The sequence below is a fragment of the Pan troglodytes genome, chromosome 12, assembly GCF_028858775.2.
Source record: "Pan troglodytes isolate AG18354 chromosome 12, NHGRI_mPanTro3-v2.0_pri, whole genome shotgun sequence".
Taxonomy (NCBI): Eukaryota; Metazoa; Chordata; class Mammalia; order Primates; family Hominidae; genus Pan; species Pan troglodytes.
Window position 1 is genome coordinate 53,265,620 of NC_072410.2, and position 21,724 is coordinate 53,287,343.

General features: G+C 41.2%; 1 protein-coding gene across 20 annotated transcripts in view; it reads left to right on the top strand.

Moving 5' to 3' along the window:
- Positions 1 to 17,998, top strand: part of AAK1 (AP2 associated kinase 1) — a 186,017-nt gene extending 168,019 nt beyond the window's left edge. For 13 of the 20 annotated variants that reach the window (XM_063789761.1, XM_063789756.1, XM_016948673.4 and 10 more), the window contains one exon: positions 9,459 to 11,581. In XM_063789761.1, the coding sequence (XP_063645831.1) occupies positions 9,459 to 10,585 (1,127 nt within the window). In that variant the 3' untranslated portion in view covers positions 10,586 to 11,581. Of the gene's footprint in view, positions 1 to 14; positions 1,730 to 2,722; positions 2,840 to 9,458 lie in introns of those variants that run through there. The other 7 variants (XM_016948680.4, XM_054678473.2, XM_054678474.2 and 4 more) reach the window with 6 other exon arrangements.
- The last annotated feature ends 3,726 nt before the right edge of the window (positions 17,999 to 21,724 follow it).

Consider the following 21,724-nt stretch of genomic DNA (forward strand, 5'->3'; position numbering starts at 1 on the left):
CTCTCCACTTCCAGGTGGGCACTCTAGAAACAGCAGTGGGAGCTCTGAGTCCAGTCTTCCCAACCTAGCCAGGTCTTTACTGCTGGTGGATCAGCTCATAGACCTGTAGCCGTGACCCAGTAGCAGATGCAGTTCTGTAACCTTCATACCGTAAAATACATTTTCATTACGGAGTTATGAAAAAAATGATTTTTTTAAAAAAATCTGCAAATAAGGGGCCCTCCAGCCCTTTTCTCCTACCCCTTGCCTTCTCCTGTAGAAATGATAAGGAAAGAAAATCACTTTGGCCCTCCAGATATTCCTTGGCCAGTTCCTCCTTGTTAGTTTGCTGTGTTTTCTCATTACCCTTCTTCAATAGCATTATCTTAAATCAAGCACTAGATGCCATGAGCTTCACCTCTGCTGGAATCAACTCCACCAAAAGCTTAACTGTAACTGAAACTAGTGAATTGACACTTTTGTCTCGTTCTTGCTAGGAATGGCCTCCCAGATCAATTCTCCCAACCCCTGTCTCCTTTGGCCAGATGCTGATGAATGTATTTCCCTGTTTTTGCTTTTTATCCTGATGCATTATCATGAGGACATGGCTACTTCAGTTGGTCTTAACTCTAGGCAGTAGCCTGGAGATGGGTGTGTGGTTTAAGAAAGGGTAAAACTTACTGACTGGTAGTATATATTTGAGAAGAGAAATTGAGCCCAGCTCTAGCCAACCAACTTTGACCTTGTTTGATCATAGACTTAGCCAAGGGATTTTACACCCCATGCAACCTGCCCAGCATTCGTCCAGCTTTCTGGCTTCCATTGAACCGTGATTTCTCAGATCTGGAGACGTGACTGCAAGTATTTGAGATCCTTGGATACAATGTGTACGTTATATAAATCCCAAGTATTGCCATTCCTTTTCATGTTAACTGTTCCAAGTGGGATCTCAGAATTAGACCAAAACAAGACAGTGGTGGTAATATGATACCTTTTATTAGAAGACTTTTCACTGGGGTGGGGGTGGGGGGAGGATGGGGAGGGGAAGGAATTGTAGCAGAAACAGATGTATTTTTCTTGTGATTTTTATTTTGAATCAAATATTGTAAATTGTGTATAAATGAAGATGCTGAATAGTTCTGTTTCCACTTGGCATTTCAAGTCTGATATCAGGTGTCTGTACAGGGTTTTGATCTCTTTCCCTTGTATAACTACACAACAATCCTACAGTGTAACATATGGAATCATTTTGAATAGACTTGTGTGCTATAAGCTTTCAGCAGGTCCTCTGTCTCTAGAATAAGCATGTTGTTTATTTTCAGATAATCAGAAATAAGTGTGCTGACAAGCTGGACACAATCTGGGTGTGCCCAGCTTACCTTTCTTTCTGATGTTTAAATTGAAGGCTGCAGCCAATGGAATATGTTCAGCTGGTTTTCCTTGGCTTCCTAGATTAAAAAAAAAATAATAAAACAAAGCATAGTTCTTTATTAACTTTAGGATATTGTTCATAAAATAAATAAAGGCCCCTGCACTAACATGACAACATGCCTCATGGTCACCCTCTCTATATGTACTTACTCATTAAAGTGTATTTTATTTCCTTATGTGGAAAGCACTTTTATAAAATCACCCTTTTGAAAAGAAGTGGGCACAGAGAACCCCACTCTTGTTCTTTTCCTCTAGTGCCATTGTCCATCTCAAAAGGGAAACTCTTAATCAGATCTGTACAAATAAAATTCCAAGTCCATTTGCTTGTTTTGCTATCTAGTACTTTTGTTTCTTCTTCCTCACATTTGCACTTTACGGGGGAAAAAAGTTTAACAGCAACAACAGCCTATAAAACACTGCATTCTGGAGGGCAAGGTTTGACCCTAGGAATGTGCAAGTAGCCTTTGAAAGGCATTGGAGGAAAAGTCTGAATCTTCCAGCCTTCCTTCTGTCTTTAAATACTTCCCGTGCTGGCTGAAACAAGATGAGCTAGGTAAAGGCCTCTAGTTGAATAACAGACCATTTCCAAAACTGAGAGAGGCACAAGCTTCCTGCCGAGGATTAAAAAGCAAAAGATATCCACGAAGGGCTCTCTGTGGTTGGATAGCAGTGAAAATAGGACTTGGTTTACCCCTTTATGGACAGGAAAATTGCTGCAGGTCAGAATTGTATTCTCTTTCCTGGACATAGAAAGAATGTATAAATTAATGAAGGAAATGTTTATTTTTAAATAAGAATAATGTTTGAGTTCTATGTTTTCATATTTGATTTTTTTCATATATACATGTTAGAAATATAATGAAATATCTAGTTTCTCAATTTAATTGAAACTATGAAGAGTACAGTTTAGAAATTAGGTATCTCTAAATTGTTCTTTTCATGTATTACCCATAATTACATTGAAATATATTATCTAGTCATTTGGCTCAGTAAAGCTTAATGGAGGCAGTTAATGAAAATGAGCAGACTAGAAGCCAGAGACCGTAGTAGAAGCCTAAGGGAGATAATGACAAGAAATTGTCTTGGGCTTATTTAGAGTAAGGCCTCCTCAAAGGGGAGAACTATTTTTCTGTTAAGGAACACATATGAGTGCTTTGGTAAACGGAGCCTTCCTTGGTTTAGAGCATCATCCCTGAGCTAAAAGAGTTTATTTGAGTTGAGCATAGTGTCCTGGTACCTGTGGAATCATAGCCTGAGCTAGAAAGGGACCTTTGAGACCATCCTCTAGTCCACCATCCTCTTCATTTTACAGGTGTGGGACCTGAGCTGGATTGAACAGGGTCGGGGGAGAAGAGGCCTGGGCAGGACAGGCCACCTGGGATCTCATCCTGGCCCTTGCCAGCCACTGGCTGAGTGACCTTCAGCAGGCACTTCACCTCTCAGAGTTGCTGTTCCTTAGAGTTATACAATGGGTTTGGACTAGATGGTCTTTAAGATTATAGAAATATAGGGTCCTAAGTATATATTATTATATTTAGAAGGGCTATGAAGGATTTATATAATCCTGATGTTCTTCTGTTATCTTCTGTAGTTCCTGCTATTACGGTAGCAGTGTTTACATTTTAAAGAATTATAATGGGCTTTTACTAACTTGCTCTTTCTTGATTATCTGAATAGAAGCCTAAATCATAATCTTAGAGATTTTCCTTTTTAAGTATTACAGAAACACATGCGTGGACACACACCTACCTATTCTAATAAAATGGTATCAGAAGATTTCTTTTTAAATGTATAATCAGGCATCTACCAGTTTAAAACGGGCAAATACTATAAGCATATGTTTCTGATTTGCTTTTATTCCAGCTATGTAAGAGGAGTAACTATAGCAGAAAACATGACAAATTGATTTTTCCCTTTACAACATTCAAATGAGTCCCAATGTTTTCAAAAATACATACCTCAGAGGAGATAAGGCTTAAGTGGACACTTCTAAGTATGATTATAGTTATTATAATTAATGATTTCTTTAGCAGACATATCAGAATTTTGACATCTAATTAAGTGTTGTTCCCCTCAATGTCATCTAGTTTTACTTAAGAAGTTAATACTTATTCTAATGATGCTGCCATCCTTAAAGTTATTTTTGAAACTCCTCTCCTTAGAAATAATATCAAGGAAGGTAATAAGGTATAAGAAAATCAGTTATATTATTTAATTAGTATCACTTTGAGAAAGCATCTGGAAGTATATTCTTTCTTTGTCTACTTTTTCTACTACTCTTGGTTCTGAGTAACATTTAGCCATTTCCAGAAAGCAAATTCAACCCTGTAAGATGAAGAGTGGTTACTGTTGAAGACAGTAAAAAGAATAATCCAGAAAAAATTCTCAGAGAGGACCTTATAATAGAAAGTGAACATGATTAAGACTTAATTTCTGTAATTTTCTGAATAAGGAAACTTCTGTGATTCCTTAGTCTTTAGAATGGTTTAAAACATTGAAAGATATGGGTATTAAAACACCTCTGAAAGAAGTTGTCACTTTGTTCAGTGTTATTTGATATTGGACTTCGCTCTTCCTGAATTAGAATTACACAACTTGGATTGCTAATACTTGTGGAAAAACAAGCCCAAGAAACGAACTACTTTCTCAAGATGTAATATTTGTTTTATTATTAATACTTTGGTTGTTTTGATTACTTATTTCCTACTCTCCTGACAGATAATTGATCAACCAATATAACCTTCCCCAGGTTAGGAACAGTTCTGCCTTCAGCAGTGCTGTGGGAATGAAGGGATCTTTGGGGCTGACAGCCTATGATGTGGAGGGATCTGCACTCAGCTAAATAAATACATGCTATAGATACCTTGGGCCAAAATAAAGTCTCTCTTGATAAGGTTTTTCTGTGATTTCCCAGAGTCCTTAACCTTCTCAGTCTGCAAGATTATCAGGCTCCCATAGCCACTAACTTTGAGCTTTGGGATGAAAATGACAGGATTGCCCAGTGTGCCGGGTTAAGCAAATTAGAGGCTGCCTGGCAGAACAGAAAAACTATCACATGAATATTTAGAATGGAATCTTTCCTGAAACACTCCAGATACTGCAAAGCTATCTTTATTCCTCTCTAAAGGCTATAATTTTAACAACACAAAGTCAGCCTTTTCTTTTTCCACATTAGTAATGTTTCTGAAGTTGGATGTGCTTCGATTTCTTAAATCAGAATGAGTCCCAGAAAATCTATAACAAGAAAACTTTTGCTTCTCCCAGATTTCCTTTCACTAATACGGGATAGGGAGGCTCCTTGGGTAATGCTAACCTATGCAAAGAAGTTACCAAATGGTGGTAGTTGCTAGAATTAAAGACACGTTCTTGGTTCACACTTTGATGTAGTGACCTGAATTTACTCTTTTCCTGTGAGTATTCTACTCTGCCCTATTGCACTCTCCTTTGTCATGTGGATGTGTGTTTATCATAGGTCTTTAATCCGTCCTTCCCAAGAAGACAAAGCATACAGTTGTACATGAAGATATCTTATGCAGTAAAAATGTGAAATTTGAACATTGCTGCACAAGTATTGTATAAAAAAAAATTCTGTAAAGAACTTTCTTATGTAAACATACAGGGGAATAAAGACTTTTATCTGTTCAAATGGGAGCATGATGTTTAGAGATGCAAATAACTTAAAATAAGTTGCTCTTTTCCTGAGCTGAAAACCCACTTTTTTGCAGAAAGGATTTAATCACAGTATTGAGTGACAATAAGTACCTGGGCACAAGAAAAGTATAGCTACACACTGAGGACATATTAATGAATCATGGCTACCTGAGAGAGTAAAACCCCTGTTTTAGTCTCAAGGAGAATAAGACGCCTGCCAGCCTACACTGGATATGACCAGACTCAGGGTTGTAAAATGGAGCACAGGTTTGCAGCTTCCCTCCTCTAACTTAATCCCTAATATACCCAGGCCAACTTAATTAAACATTTTGTGTTGGCAAGAATAATTTTATCCCCAGTGAGAAAACTCACTCATTTAATTGCCTCATTGGCCTGAGAGGCACAGCTGGCCATTTTTGGCTTCCATGAGGTCCCTCATTTCCCAGTCTTGGGTTTTAATGCAGCTACCTAATATATGGTGGAACCAAATGCTTAATTTTATTATGTGAGCTAGAAGGTCATGGTAATTATTAGTTTGATGTACGTCTCTTGATTTCCCCAGTTTGGTTCTAAAATTTTACGTTTCAATTGCTGCTGCATTTCCAAGTTCTTGTGAAGGGATATTTTGCTTTCTGTTTACTAACTATATGTGAGAAGGCTTCTTCTCAATGCTCCAAGTCTTTGTTTTCTGTTTTTGGCAAGAATCATATCTTTGATACTCCCTGTAACTGTTCTTTCAGTTTTTATGAAAACTGAAAGTTTTCATAAGGAAACTTATGAAAGGAAAAGTAAACTTCCGGTGTTGTGTGATGTATTTCATTAAGGAATATCCAGCCTGACATTTAAGTCTTCAGATTTTAATTCTGTAGGGAGCATTCTGATGGCCCTCGCTATGTCAATCAGATGGAGTTTCCAGGGGAAACCCATCCTAAATGATTCAGCACTTTGGGTTGCTTTGGAAGTGAATAGGGAGCTGGTGAGGATAGTTGCCAAGTTGTCAGGTATTTTAGGAACTCCTTCTCTTCCCTGAAGCATGTGAGTTCTTGCTGAAATCTACATAATTTGGAGCCTCAAAATAGACTAATATGGAGTTACCCATATTGAAAGTGTCAACGTGCCTAACCTGGCACACAGTCCTACATCAGAGCAAGAAAAAGAAGTATGTTTTGACTTCTTGCTTAATTTTATGTGTGAAACCAAAATAAAAAGAGGCATGATCCAGTTTGAGGGAATTATAACAAAACCCTACCTTAGGCTCCATGATAAGTAAGACCCTGTGCAGACTATGAAGCCAGGCCCTGGGCTTTAGCCCCTGAGGTACAACAGTCAGTGTTTACTGAGCTCTATGGCCACAGGGTATCTGCTATGACCTGCCATTGGCTACCAAAGGAACTGGGTCAAGGCATGTGGTTAGGTTAGTATAAATCCTTCAATGCTAGTAGAGAGACTGCTTCAAACACGTTTCCTTGTTGACACAATGCTACCTTCATATAAAGGAACTGTTCACCCTGAAAACACATTTTCCCTGTAAGAACACATTCACATACTCAAAAAAAGACTTTTATCTGCCAACAAGATTTAATGGTTACCTTCTGTTTCTAGTATATTTGGAATTTATCCTTCTCTCGACTACCTTGTTTCTGATGCTACCACCACCAGAATTCCTTAAGGGAATGTGGAGGTCTGGGCTTCCCCCATATTCTCTGGCATTTCTTTGCCCTTCAGAGTGCCAGGCCTGGAGAGTTGCAAAGTGTGGTTGCTCTCCGCCTCAGCCACACTGTACCTCCTCTAACAAGAATAGAAAGGTTAAGGGACTTGGCCTTCTCAGGACAACCCTTTAAAGGTACTTTTCCATTCCTACAAAGCCTGTTGATGCTGAAAGAAAGATAGGAAATAGCTCTTGTCCTTGTTTTGAAGGACAGGAGACTAATTTTCCCTTCAAACTTGATATTCTGGTGTTTTTGTGACTGTTTTTGTAAATTATTCAAAGTTGTTGGAATTTTAAGTCTGATTTTCCCACTACTCATCATGAAGGTCATAGAATATGCTCTGAGTTGGAAGGTTTTCCAAATGGGTTCTTGACCAAAAACCCACCTTTTAACAAATAATTTTGATGGGTTAGACATGTTCTTCCATCCTCTCCAACTCTGAATATGGGCACATACACACACCCCTTGGTAGTTCCTAGTTCTCAAAATGTAATCTAGCACTTCAGGCATCCAAAGTGCCCCTGGTTCCATAGATAGCTGCTTTTTTGCCAGTCTCTGTGCACAAATTGTTTTAACTGAATTCAGTTTAAATTTCCAAAAAACACTGACTCTGTTCAAACTAGTGTTCATTGGATTATTGACCTGTATGATGCCAGAGTTGGTCACTGGCTTGACTAAGTTTTCCATTTTTTTTCCCTAAGAGATATTTTGCTCTCCTGCAGAACAAGCTTAATAACATCAACTTTCAAGGTAGTTTTGGAAGATGAGAAATTGTGCTTTTGTTTTGGCAACTGAAAACTTTGTCCAACTGATACTATGTGAGGAAGGTGGTTCAAGGAGTTTTAGGGCCCTCTTGTCCTTCTTTAAGGCTCTGCAAACCTTATTTTGAAAAACTTATTTTTCTCCCTTTTATTTGAATTTCCTCCCAGAAATTATCATCTTGGTATCACTGAGACAAATCTAATATCAGTTTACTTGCCTGAGAAATTAGGATTATGTCTGTCCACATAAATTGCAAGGGAGAAGGTATTATGTTTATTTCCTGTCCGCTGACTGATGCTTTCGTATCACCATGTCGCTGCACATACTAAAATTATAATACAAGGAAAAATTTATTCTTTTCAAAATCTTATTCTTCAAATACTATTCAGAAAGCCATTTGGCACCAGTACAGAATTTAACTTAACGCCCCAATCTGGAATTCACTGAATGCATTCAAACTGTTAGAAAGGAAAATAAAAATGGAGGACAAACACATTTTTGTTCTGTTTCTGAAAACAATATTTAAGGTCAGAACTGTTTAAAAAGAAGCACTGCTAAAAAGTTATAGGATTCAGAGAAACATAGTATTTTTGTACAGTATCTTATAAAATGTTCAGACCTCTCTCTACATTCTCTTTACAATGTAATGTCTCTAAGTGACTGGTTTCCCAATAAACTGATTTTAATGCCTCTTCTGCTGTGGTCTGTGTGCTTAATTCATGCAGAAACTTTAGCAGGGGATAATTTTTGGCAGAAATTTCTGCTAGCTAATGGTTTGCATAGGAGGGGAGAGGGTCAGTATGGGAAGGGGATCATTGAGTTCCATCTCTACAGAGGTTCTGGGTCATCTATGGCTCCAAATCATTGTATCTAATATTCTTATCCTGGTGGGTTGGGAAACTCCAGTAGTATCTCTTTACTGAGCCCATGATGAAATGATACCTTTACCCCCAACCACCCTTTCTCTGGATTCTTCTTGCTTAGTTACATATGCCTTTTTCCTGCCCTCTTGCTAACATGTGCCCAATGACATACTTCTAACCTGCTAATATTTCTTGGAAGGTAAGCTCTCTTGCATTCTGATAATTGTCTATTTGATTTTAAAAGCCAGAGCACCCTGAGGCACCTCTACCTAGATAGAAATAGACTAGTATATTGGAGTTTGCTAATGCTTCTGTAATGGCCCATGCATTTTACTCCTTCTGCTTAAAGAACTTTATGGCAGATTCATTTAAGCAGAGGAGATCTTTATGAACTTAGAAGACTGAAAACAAAATTCTGGGGCAACTCCAGCTGAAGGTGATTTATTTGGTCTGATTTTGATGCTGTAGGCTCCCCTCAGAAGGTACCTTCAGTATTTGTATTTTGGGCACTCGTATGCTCTTTGAGTAGTGCTTATGATGTAAGTCATCAGGTAAACTTGCATTTATCAAGCAGCCACATTCTGCTGCTTTTCAGAGAGTTTGTCCCTCTGCATGTGGCACAGATGACCACATGCCAGATTCTGAATTGAGTCATCCCCAGACAGTGTTTCTACATAATCCAAAACTGTCATGGTATATGTGGAGATGAATGACTGGGTTTGTTTTCATTCCATAATGAGCCAGTGCCAGGTAGAGCAGGTGTCCGTGCCTGGCCCTGTGTGTAGGAGCATTGCATAGTTACGCTGAATGTCTGTGTGCCTAACATCTTCATCTCCTTTCCTGTACGTCGTGCCTATCATGTTCCAAAACGTGAGACAGTGGTTGGTTGTGTTCCAGTTTGTGTGCAGTTTCCTTGCCTGACTTTTATTTTTATGTTTTTCCTGTTGCATTTTCAACATCTATTATTTGGTCCCACAATGTTTTTGCCGCGGGTTGACCATTAAATGTTCCAAATAGGGTTGAATTGACCTACACATTAATTCTGCATTTTATGCTTTTCTAGGTCTCCAGAGAGAGTCCAATCCCTGTCCTGTAATAACTGTAGAGCACTTTAAAGAATCACTGGGCATTAAAGGCCTTCCGCTGTATCCAGACCCCTCCAGAGTACCTGGCACAAAGACTCAGAACAACTTAGAATCTGACTACTTGGCCAGAGATGGCCCTTCAAGCAACAGCTCATTCCACAGCAGTGAAGAGGAAGGGACTGACCTTGAAGGAGACATGCTGGACTGCAGTGGGTCTCGGCCTCTCCTTATGGAGTCTGAAGAAGAAGATGAGAGCTGCAGACCCCCCCCGGGGAAGCTGGGAGGAGCCGTTCCATTCGCTCCACCAGAAGTCTCTCCTGAGCAAGCAAAGACAGCGCAAGGTGGGAGAAAGAACCAGTTTCAAGCCTTCACACAGCCAGCCACTGATGGGCTCAGTGAGCCAGATGTTTTCGCCATAGCTCCCTTCAGGAGCTCAAGGGTTCCAAATGATGACATGGACATTTTCTCCAAAGCCCCATTTGTCTCCAAGAGCAGTATGGCTCCTTCCCAGCCAGAGGAGTCAGACGTGTTTTTGAGAGCTCCTTTCACTAAGAAGAAAAGCATGGAGGAGTTAACAGTTATCCAGAGCACCTCCCAGGAGCTGCCTGCACAGACTGGTCTCCTCAGTCAGACAGGTGATGTCCCCCTGCCCGCAGGCCGTGAGAGAGCTGTGTACACCTCTGTCCAAGCTCAGTATTCCACAGCTGGTTTTGTGCAACAGTCTAACCTCCTGTCCCATTCTGTACAAGCAGCAGACCATCCGGACAGCATCTCTCCCAGGGGATCCTGCCTGGAATCTGGGGGTCATTCTAATGACAGAAACAAAGGACCGCAGCTCCAGAAAGAAGCTGTCTCAGGCCCCATGGCTGGCAAACCATTCCGCCCCCAGTCCTTATCCAAGTATTCCCGTCACTATAGCCCAGAAGACGAGCCAAGTCCAGAAGCCCAGCCCATTGCTGCCTACAAAATTGTTTCACAAACCAACAAGCAGTCGATAGCTGGGTCTGTTTCTATCACATCCCTTTCCTCCAGGACTACGGAGCTGCCAGCTGCTGATCCATTTGCTCTAGCACCCTTCCCTTCAAAATCAGGCAAGAAACCCTAGGAGCAAAACCTGAGCCTCAAGCCTCTTGTCTCTATCCCACCCTCAATACCCGCCACGGCACTCCCAGCTGAGCCTTCTGAAGAAGAAATATTATCCGTTCTTATATTTCAATTCCCTGCGTCAGAGCAGAATTTCTTGAGTCAACAAACTCAGTTGCAGTGATATTTAGTTGAAGCCCCTTTAAGTTATGTTCGTTTTGTTTGTTTGTTTGTTTGTTTATATTGATTTCTGGACTTGGAGGCATTTTCATCTCCTTCACAGAGGTCATCCACTTCCACCAAGAACTCTGCTTTCCCCCCGTCCCACCCACAGAAACTGTTTAAATCCTGAAATACTCCTTCACCCCAATCCCAAAGGGGCCCTATTGTTGCTAGTTTTAATTCCTGTAGCTCCTGTTCTAAGTCATGCCCATCGAAGAATCAAGATTAGTCCCTCCACTAAATCAAGATTTAGTACTCTTGAAAAGGGGAGATGTCTGGAAAGAAGAGCAAGATAAAAACCCTGCACATCGACAGGAAGTATAATCCTGCAGTTACTAATCATTCCTGTAGAAGCAGCAGCTCTAGGAGTCTCCAGATCTGATTCTCGGTCTGCGTGCAAGCCAGGCTGGCTCTCGTGCGTGACTGTCTATGGGTGTGGAATGTACGTCAGAGCCTGTGTAGAGATACAGGCAGATGGGCTAACTCCTCATGTCTAGTCATGCTGGCAGGGCTTTCCCCACATCCATGCTTTTGAAATTAGTGTGAGTGTACAGGTTTGTGTGTGCATGTATACGTGTGTGTGCACAGGAAGCATTTCCACTTGAGGGAAATCCTGCCCCATCATGCCTACCTCCACAATGAAATCACTCGTTTTTTGGTGTTTGCTCGCCTAACTGACTTGAACCCCATTTAATTTATTTAGTTTTTTTCTCATGGCAAAGTAGAATACGTTGGAAGGTGTAGGGAAATCCTGCTGGAACTGATGTTTCAGAGTAAATTTTTTTTCTCTCCGGAATTTCTTGTTTTGCTATTAACAAATTATATTTACCTGATTATGAAAAATTAATTTTCCTTATACATTTTCCCCTTACAACACTAGAAAAGAGCACCTTGTCACAGTTCCGGCCTCTGAGTATGTGGGCTAAATGCCAGCATTAGGGAATTCATTAATCATGAGACTAGGCTACAAACTAGGCTTGCTTGTTTTGGGGTTGTTTTGTTGTTGTTGTTGTTGTTGTTTCCAAATCTCTACTGCCTTTTGAGGAAATGTAAATCTGAGACATGGAAATAAGTGTTTGGGAGAATGGAAAAGAGCTGAATCAGGTAGGCATGAAAACTTTTACATTCTCTATCCTCTTTAGATGTTGAAATAGGCCAGACAGGTTAACTGATGTTTTTTAAAGTTGTCTTTTATTTCTGGAAAGATCTGACTTATTCCTAGCTTTTTTCATACCCTTTATTATTAGTGCCTTAAAATAAAGCTGGCCAGGTGCAGTGCCACACACCTGTAATACCAGCATTTTGGAAGGCTGAGGCGGGAGGATCAGTTGAGCCCAGGAAGTTCAAGACCAACTCTGGCAACACAGCGAGACCCTGTCCCTTCAAAAAATAAATAAAAAAATAGGCTGGGCATGGTGGCTCACACCTGTAATCCCAGCACTTTGGGAGGCCAAGGTGGGCAGATCACAAGGTCAGGAGTTTGAGACCAGCCTGGCCAACATGGTGAAACCCCATCTCTACTAAAAATACAAAAAATTAGCTGGACATGGTGGTGCACACCTGTAGTCCCAGCTACTCAGGAGGCTGAGGCAGGAGAATCGCTTGAACCCGGGAGGCAGAGGTTGCAGTGAGCAGAGATTGCGCCACTGCACTCTGGCCTGGGCAACAGAGCGAGTCTAAAAAATAAAATTAAATAAAATAATGAAAAAAATTAGCTGGGTATGGTGACATATGCCTGTAGCTACTCAGGAGGCTGAGCTGGAAGGATCACTTGAGCCCAGGAGTTTGAGGCTGCAGTGAGTTGTGAGTCCAGCCTGGGTGACAGAGTGAGACACTGTCTCCAAAAATATAATAATAAAAATAAAGCCTGTATCTCAATGGGAAGATTTCTGCTAAGGCAGTTCAACTCACTGGAAAGAACTGCTGCATTAGGTTTCAACTTTAATGCTTTCTGTTACTTCTAGTAAAGGTTAAGTGATTTTTCCATTAGCTGTAGAAGTTTGGAGAGCTATTTACCAAGCCAGATCAATGATTTTAAAATTATTGGAAATTCATCTGAGAATCAAGTCTGAATGCCCAATTCTATTGCGGTTGATTAGGTGTGATATTCTTTAAAGTTCAGGAATATTGGCAGTAAAAAATGAGCAGCTACTTTTCAACACTTTGTCCTTTTTTGGTGGTCTCTGCCTATTTCAAATGTCCTGATCAAAAGATAAATAATTGGCACTGTGCCAAGGTTTGGTTTTGCAACTAAGGTTTCAACTGTGCCAGAAACCTATGTCCTTCACTTTGGTGGATGCTAAATGTTATTCTAAGAATATGCTTTTTCCCAATTCTCCTTTCTGATTTTTATGTATTAGTGGATGCAAAATTGTCTTTCTAGTTGAATGAATAATTTCGGCTAATGCACGTGGAACTTTGCACCCCAGATTCTTCCCATGGTCATTATCAAGTGAAGCCCTCAAAAACATGAGCGAAGAGCCTAGAAATATTCAGGGAGATTTCTCACCCCAACTCAGAATTTTTTTTTTTTTTCAAGACAGCGTCTTGCTCTGTCGCTCAGGCGGGAGTGCAGTGGTGTGATCTCGGCTCACTGCAACCTCCATTTTCCGAGTTCAAGCGATTCTGCCTCAGCCTCCCGAGTAGCTGGGATTACAGGCACACACCACCATGCCTGGCTAATTTTTGTATTCTTAGTAGAGATGGGGTTTCACCACGTTGGCCAGGTTGGTCGTGAACTCTTGACCTTGTGATCCACCCACCTTGGCTTCCCAAAGTGCTAGGATTACAGGCGTGAGCCACCGCACCTGGCCCAGAAATTCTTTTTTTTTTTTTTTAATTATTATTATACTTGAAGTTTTAGGGTACATGTGCACAATGTGCAGGTTAGTTACATATGTATACATGTGCCATGCTGGTGTGCTGCACCCATTAACTCGTCATTTAGCATTAGGTATATCTCCTAATGCTATCCCACCCCCCTCCCCCCACCCCACAACAGTCCCCAGAGTGTGATGTTCCCCTTCCTGTGTCCATGTGTTCTCTTTGTTCAATTCCCACCTATGAGTGAGAACATGCGGTGTTTGGTTCAGAAATTCTTAAAGTAAGAGATCATTCTAATTCCCCTTTCCAAATATTCAGGATTATCTCTGTAACAGCCCAGCAAAATGTTTTTCCTTTGGTTATTTGATAATTCCCTTCTAATCAAGTGACTATTTTAATTCTCAAGGTGCAAATCAGGATAAAATCATGGTGATTTTACTACATAGTTGAATACTTCGTCAAGCATGAGCTTGTATCCTTTTTAAATTTTTCACTGGAGGCCAGGCGCGGTGGCTCACGCTTGTAATCCCAGCACTTTGGGAGGCCGAGGTGGGTGGATCACTTGAGGGTAGGAGTTTGAGACCAGCCTGGCCAACATGGTGAAACCCTGTCTCTACTAAAAATACAAAAAGTAGCTGGGCGTGATGGCACGCACCTGTAGTCCCAGTTACTAGGGAGGCTGAGGCAGAATTGCTTGACCCAGGGAGGCAGACTTTGCAGTGAGCCAAGATTGTGTCATTGCACTCCAGCCTGGGCGAGAAGAGCAAAACTCCGCCTCAAAAAAAAAAAAAAAAAATTGTCACTGGAGACATGATGGGTGGAGACTCTACATACCTTCTTTGAATACAGAAACAGATGCAAACACATGCAAATTACTTTTTTTTTTTTTTTTGGTGATGCATGAAAAAACTTTGACTTGTGGATTACATTAATTATTAGTAACAGTTAGATTCTGCTGACTTGTATTACAGTAGGGTCTTATTTCCTTAAAGAGAAAAAAAATACAGTCATGCCCCGCTTAATGATGAGGGAGACATTCAGAGAAATGCATCCTTAGGTGATTTTGTCATTGTGTGAACATCACAGAGTGTACTTAACACAAACCTAGATGGCACGGCCTACTACCTACCTAGGCTATATGGTCCAGCCTGTTGCTCCTGGGCTACAAACCTGTACAGCATGTTACTGTACTGAATACTGTAGGCAGTTGTAACACAATGGTAAGTATTTCTGTATCCAAACATTTTAGACATAGAAAAGGTACAGTAAAAATATGGTATAATCTTATGGGACCATCATGGTATATGTGGTCCATCATTGATGGAATCGTTTTTATGCAGCACATGACTGTATATAATCAACAAACAACTCTACTTTCTTGTTTTCGTTTGTTGTGTTTTTGCTTTACACATTTGATAGGGAACATAGAAGTTGTGACCTTCATTTCAGTGGAAAGCATTGAGCCAGAATATATTTATTCCTAAACCATCGAGCCACACATGCATTGATGAACCTTGAAAGAATCCACAGTAATTGACTAACAGGCAGTATTGAATGAAAGATGTCATATGTGGTGAAAAATATTTAATATATCAGTTTCTTGGGCTCACATACAGCCCTTTAGTTGCAAGTACTTGGTTAGATTAGAAAATGGGATGAACACAATTTGATGCTGAAGCAGCTGCTGAGCAGCACCCAGGGAGTCTAGGTCATACGCCCTATATTGTTTTCGGCCCACTTATTGTTGAGTTGAAAAGTCTCATATTTGTAGACTAGAGTGTATGTGTTTACAGGCCCATGTTGTATCTGAGTTTTCTCTGGCAACTAAGATCTCTTTCTAAACGTTCTAGAAAGATACTGGTATCTTACTGGCCCATTATTTATTTAGTAAGTTTTAGAATACATGTACATCAGTGTTTTCAACTACTTGGTGGACATTTCACTGATGCATAATGAAAGTAGCAGATTATAATCATCAGAGTGATCTGACAAGGAAATTCTGTATTTGCTTCCATAAAGAAAAATAATCAAAACATATATCAGATATAATATATATGCAGTATATCACATAGGAAATTTTATTTTAGGAAATTAGAGAACGATGCTACTCAATTCATTCTCTAGCAGGAAGAATACAGCTTAAAAATCACTTGGGTCCCTTTAATAAAGAAAAGTGTGATTCTGTGTTGTGTGTTTGGAACTGAAATTGGAGAACACGTACCAGTCGACTGTGAAATGGTTGCTGGATAAAACCACAGATGTGGTTTTATCCGAGAAATGTGGGACTGAAATTATTTTGATGAGAGGTACATAAGAGAGCTGCAGAAAAGACTGTAGCTTCTGAGGAGGCAGGAGTACCTTGTTAATATCCAAACCACCCCTGAGTTCTAATGTTCCAACTCCACCTAAACGAGGAATTGGAAACTTTAAATGGAATTATCTAATTTAAATTCTTAGTTTTTTCTTTGTCTTTCTCAGCTGATACTTGTAGTTTTGTTTTGTTTTTTAACCACCAAGAACACTTGCAAGTTTGTTACTGAAAACATCACTAAAGGAAAAGAAGAGTTTCAAAATGCTTGAAAAGTAGTATGTGGTTGGGAATTGTTTTTGTTCAAGTCCCTGGAAGTCCTCTTGGCTTAGCTCCCTTGTTCCTGTTCCCACTTCATTTCCTTACTTAACATTCCCCTATTTTGAGCATGTCAATAAGTGCATGATGAATGGCACAGTTGAATGATCATGTTTAATTGCTTCCTTTGTTGCTGTAAACAGTTTCTTGTTAAGTTTCAGCCAAGTCTGTGACAATCTCACCAAATAAGAATGAAATGGGCGGGGTGTGGTGGCTCACACTTGGAATCCCAGCACTCTGGGAGGCTGTGGTGGGCAGATCGCTTGAGCTCATGAGTTCAAGACCAACCTGGGCAACATGGCAAAACCTTGTCTCTACAAAAAATACAAAAATTAGCCAGGCATGGTGGTGCACACCTGTAGTCCCAGCTACTTGGGAGGCTTAGGTGGGAAGATGGCTTGAGCACGGGAGGCAGAGGTTGCACTAAGCCAAGATCGTGTCACTGCACTCCAGCCCAGGCAATAGAGCCAGACCCTGTCTCAAAAAAACAAAACAAACAAAACATGAATGAATGAAATGGCTCACCTTCCCTATTATGAACTAGAAGAAAGGATGAAGGAAGGTTGGCAGGACCCCAGCCTTACTCTGTAGTGAAAACCCAGAGGTACCTTTCCCGGAATGCAGGGTCAAGTTTATGTGTGAAGGGACGCTAGAATAGCTGGTAAAAATGGCTACATGTTAACCATTCTTGACTTAGTCCAGTATTCCCATAATTTGTAATTCCATAAATTTATTCTCAGCTGTCTCCCAGCCATTTCTAATAGAAGGATGTGTACCCCAGTTTTGACAATGTTCTTGAAATCAAGTTAGTGTTACCTGCATTGCATTATAATGGAACTATATGTACATGTTAAAGGGATCCGTTTGATTCCTTTTGGCAAGGAATTGCAAAAATAGTTTTTACCAATACCAGTTAAAATAGGATAGGTTAGACTTTGGGGGCAGGGTGAGACAGTGCAGCCTTTTCACTCTGAAATGGCAAATCAGCTGTACTCTTTGAGTCTACCAGAGATTCCTATTTGAGTGTGAATGGGGTGTGTGTGTCTGTGTGTGTGCTCATTCATCTTCATGCTTTCTTCCATGGTGTTAATTCAAGCTCTCCTAATAAAGGTATCCAAAGAGTACTGAGAAGTGACCATAGGTATTTGGCATGAGTAAATGTAGTTCCTTTTGCCAAAAACTCTCAAAAGTTACAACTGGAGTTCTTTGCGATAAAAGGTTGGGGAAATCAGCCATGGCTTTAGCCTTGTTCCCAAGTACACATCTTCTTATCCACAAGGATGAAACTGTGTAGGGCTCACCCTGAGGGCTCATGTGTGGCATTGAGAGGGTAGCAGTGACCAGAACACCACAAGGCCCACAAGATGTTTTGAATGAGGGAACATTTAATGTCATTTGTTAGGAGATAGAAACCAAATAATAAAGGACAAGGACTACGCTTATTCCGTGGAGAAGAGGTGAACTCCCTCTGCTGACTATTTGGAATGGACTGAATGAGGAGGTCTCCCCAGCCAGAAGGAGTATTGAGGTCATCAGGCCTCAGAAAACAATGTACACATAATCTCGGGCTGTGAACAAGAGAAAGGAGGGGGGGAAACATGAAAGTCAATCTTAACAATTTTTGCAATACCTCTTATTTGCAGACCATTGGATTTATGTTATTGCACTCTCGGTGTGATTTATCGTATGTATCTGATAGGTTTTATGAATTGTTTTGAGTTGTAAACTCCTATACCCTTTATTAAAATGGACCTAATTAAGTGATTTATGCTTTGTGCAATTTCTTAAATCAGATCTCTCTAGGATTGAAGGGATCCATAGGTATCTTTCACTTAGTGTGAAGCCTAGTAGTATACTTTTATATTCCTGAAGAGAGACCAGCATTAACATAAAGAGAGAAGTCTTAGGAAAAAATATACCTAAGAATTATTTTTAAAATTCATACTGTGAAGGAGAATCTGCCTGCCTATTTCCTCTCCAAATTTCAGAAAATAACACAGAGTGCTATTTGCCTGAACTTTAATGAGCTTGACTTTGTTATGATTCAGGGAGAACTGGTTACACCTCTGCTGAGTTTGCAGAGGTGACGTTTGAAGAAGACCCAGGAATCCAAGGAGTTCTGGTATTATATGCATGAATGAAGCCAAAGTTGCCTACTTCTGAAAATTTAAGGCCTAAACATACACCCCACCAAATTCTACCATGTGAAGTTCTTACGTTTTTCCTATTTCAAGTTAACATTAAGCAAAAGCACAGTCTTTTTTATGTGTGCCTCCGCAGTTGCTCTGGGGGAAGCCCTTTTCAGACTGTCCGTGAGCCTTCTGCTAAGGTGTGCCCTGCCTTCCATGTAGGGAACACAGGAATAGCAAACACAAGCTCCCACAGGTGGACTCTGCATTCACTCTGTGTCTCACTTTTGCCCCTGAGGCTGGTTGGCAATAGACCAAGGAGGTGCCCTTATATCACCCCTTAACACCCAAGTAGGAGGAACCAGGGTGAGACCCCAGGGCAAAGCCATGAGCAGGTGGTTTAGATCTGCTTCTCTAGATTTAAGTCAAAGTTCTTTCCCCCTCTCCTCTTATGTATTTTTCCTTGAGTTCCTCTTTTCTTATATTTCAGTAGTAAGATCTAGAGGGCTTAGCTTAGCATGTCAGTTTACATGGAAGGAGACCAAGTAGTCCCTCAACCTGCTGTTATATGAGCTTAGCCTAGGGGCCCAAAAAGAGACATATTCCCTTCAGAATGCAGCCCAGGTGTGGACATGGATGAAGAATTAATGGGAGAAGCACTTGGGCATATTTGAATGCTCAAGCAGCTAAGCTCAGCAGCAGAGGAGAAACAATCTGTAGAGAAGGAACAGATGAAGGAATAAGAGAGTGAAAAGTAAATGGACAACAAGCACACCTAGCACTCAGTCATAGTTTTTAAATACCATTCTCTAACAAAAAGAGCCAGGGCTCCATGGAAAAATGGCTGATTCTAGGGCTGGAGCAGGAAATATACAAGATGAACCAGGAGCATCTTGTAGTGTAGTGTCAGAAGGTTAAAAAGGGCTTTTAAAAAAAAAAATGGGGGCCAGGTGTGGTGGCTTATGCCTGTAATCCCAGCAGTTCGGGAGGCTGAGGTAGGTGGCCGAGGGGGGTGGATCTCTTGAGGTCAGGAGTTCGAGACCAGCCTGGCCAACATGGTGAAACCCTGTCTCTACTAAAAATACAAAATAGCCAGGCGTGGTGGCGTGCACCTGTGATTCCAGCTTCTCGGGAGGCTGAGGCAGGAGAATCGCTTGAACCCAGGAGGCGAAGGTTGCAGTGAGCCAAGATTGTGCCACTGCATTCCAGCCAATATATATATTGGCCAGGCATGGTGGCTCACTTCTGTAATCCTAGCATAGAGGAGGCCAAGACAGGAGAATCATTTGAGGCTAGGCATTCGAGACCAGCCTGGGCAACACAGTGAGACCCCATCGCTACCAAAAAAAAAAAAAAAAAAAAAAAAAAAATCACAGGAACACAAGAGCCAACCTGAAAGAACTCCCATGGTCAAAGCTAGAACAAACTGAGCAATAAAATAAACACTGTATTATTAGATGATAACACATAGGATAAACATCCATGAGCCCATACTGATATAAAAAATGATTGAATAAACAGGATAAATGGGGAAGAAAAACAAATCTCTCACACAGAATTTCAATTAATCTATTATTAGATTATATTCCTCCTCACAGGAAGTGGAACTCAAGACTTTCTGTATTGAAACATAGCCACAGTCTTTCATTTATGTATTGCCTATGGCTGCTTTTGCTATCCAAGGACAGGGTGGAGTAGTTGCAACAGAGACCATGTGGTCCGCAAAGACAAAAATATTTACCCTATGGCCCTTTAAAGAAAACTGATTTGACTCCCGCTCTAATTCTTGCAACCTGCTCCTCTTACCTCCTGCCCCTGATAAGTACATTTTACTCAGCAAGCTGGGGTCCCCTTCCCTGCTAGCGCCCCTCATTAGCAGAATCCCTCCAGGAAGGCTCACTCTGGCTTGCTTCTGCAGTGCCCACTTGGCCCATGGAAAGTTTTGGCATCCTTGTCCCACCAAATATGAGGGTGCAAGCCTGTCTCCTGTCCCTTCTCTCTTTGCCGTGCCTCTTGTGGGCTACTTGGACCCACCTCTCTTCTCTGGAATTCATCCCCAAACTCCTGAGGACACTCCAAGGACCGTCTTACCATATTTTACCCCAGTAATTGGGGAGACTGACCCAAAAGTTTCTGCAGGGGCAGGAAGCCCGCAGTCAGGGAGTGAGACCTCACACTCCTCTAATCATAGGCACCCTAGGGCCTTTAAGGATGATTCTCAGTTGGCTTGTCTTACGTAACCTGGATGGGTTGGGTGGAGGTGTCACCAATTTTTTTTTTTAACGTCTTTCAGGAAGCCTAACCACTTTAAAATGTTAGAGGCCTTTGATATCACCCAATGTCCTTGACTTGGAGGCTTAAGCCAAAACTCCAAGACAGCAGGAAAGTCCCATTCCATATCCTGTTCCACAGGGCTACCATGCTGGTTAACTCCAGGGAACGATTCACATTGCATCTTGTTTTATTGTGGCCTCTAAACAGGGCACACCCTTCATAGCCAGAAGAGGTAGCCCTCCAGCTACATATACATATACATAGCTACAAACCCGAGTGACCAGGTGTTCCCAGGTATTCTCTTAGATCTCAAATCTAGGAACACCTGGCTTTGGAGGTAAAAGGGGGAGAAGTACAGTTTGATGAAGGAAATCAAGGTTTTGTTGGTTTTTGGGGTAATCATTAGGTAAAAAATAGTAGAAGAGCGCCAGGCGTGATGGCTCACGCCTGTAATCCCAGCACTTTGGGAGGCCGAGGTGGGCGGATCATGAGGTCAGGAGTTCAAGACCAGCCTAGCCAACATGGTGAAACACTGTCTCTACTCAAAATACAAAAATTAGCCGGGTGTGGTGGCACATGCCTGTAATCCCAGCTGCTCAGGAGGCTGAGGCAGGAGAATGGCTTGAACCTGGGAGGCGGAGGTTGTGGTGAGCCAAAATCACGCCACTGCACTCCAGCCTGGGTGACAGAGCGAGGCTCCATCCTAAAAACAAACAAACAAACAAACTAGTAGAAAAGCTACAAAGCTTGCAGAGAAATTTTGGGAAATACAGAGCAGGAACTTTGTTTTTAAAATGTTTATTCCAGGTCTGGCATAGTGGCTCAGGCCTGTAATCCCAGCACTTTGGGAGGCTGATGCAGGAAGATCACTTGAGGAGTTCCGAGAGCCACCTGTATAACATAGTGAGACCCCTGTCTCTACAAAGATAAAGATAAAAAAATAACTGGGCACTGTGGTGTGCACCTCTAGTCCCAGCTACTTAGGAGGCTGAGGTAGAAGGATCACTTGAGCCCAGGAGTTTGAAGCTGTAGTATACCATGGTCACACCACTGCACTCCAGCCTGGAAGACAGAGCAAGACTGTGTC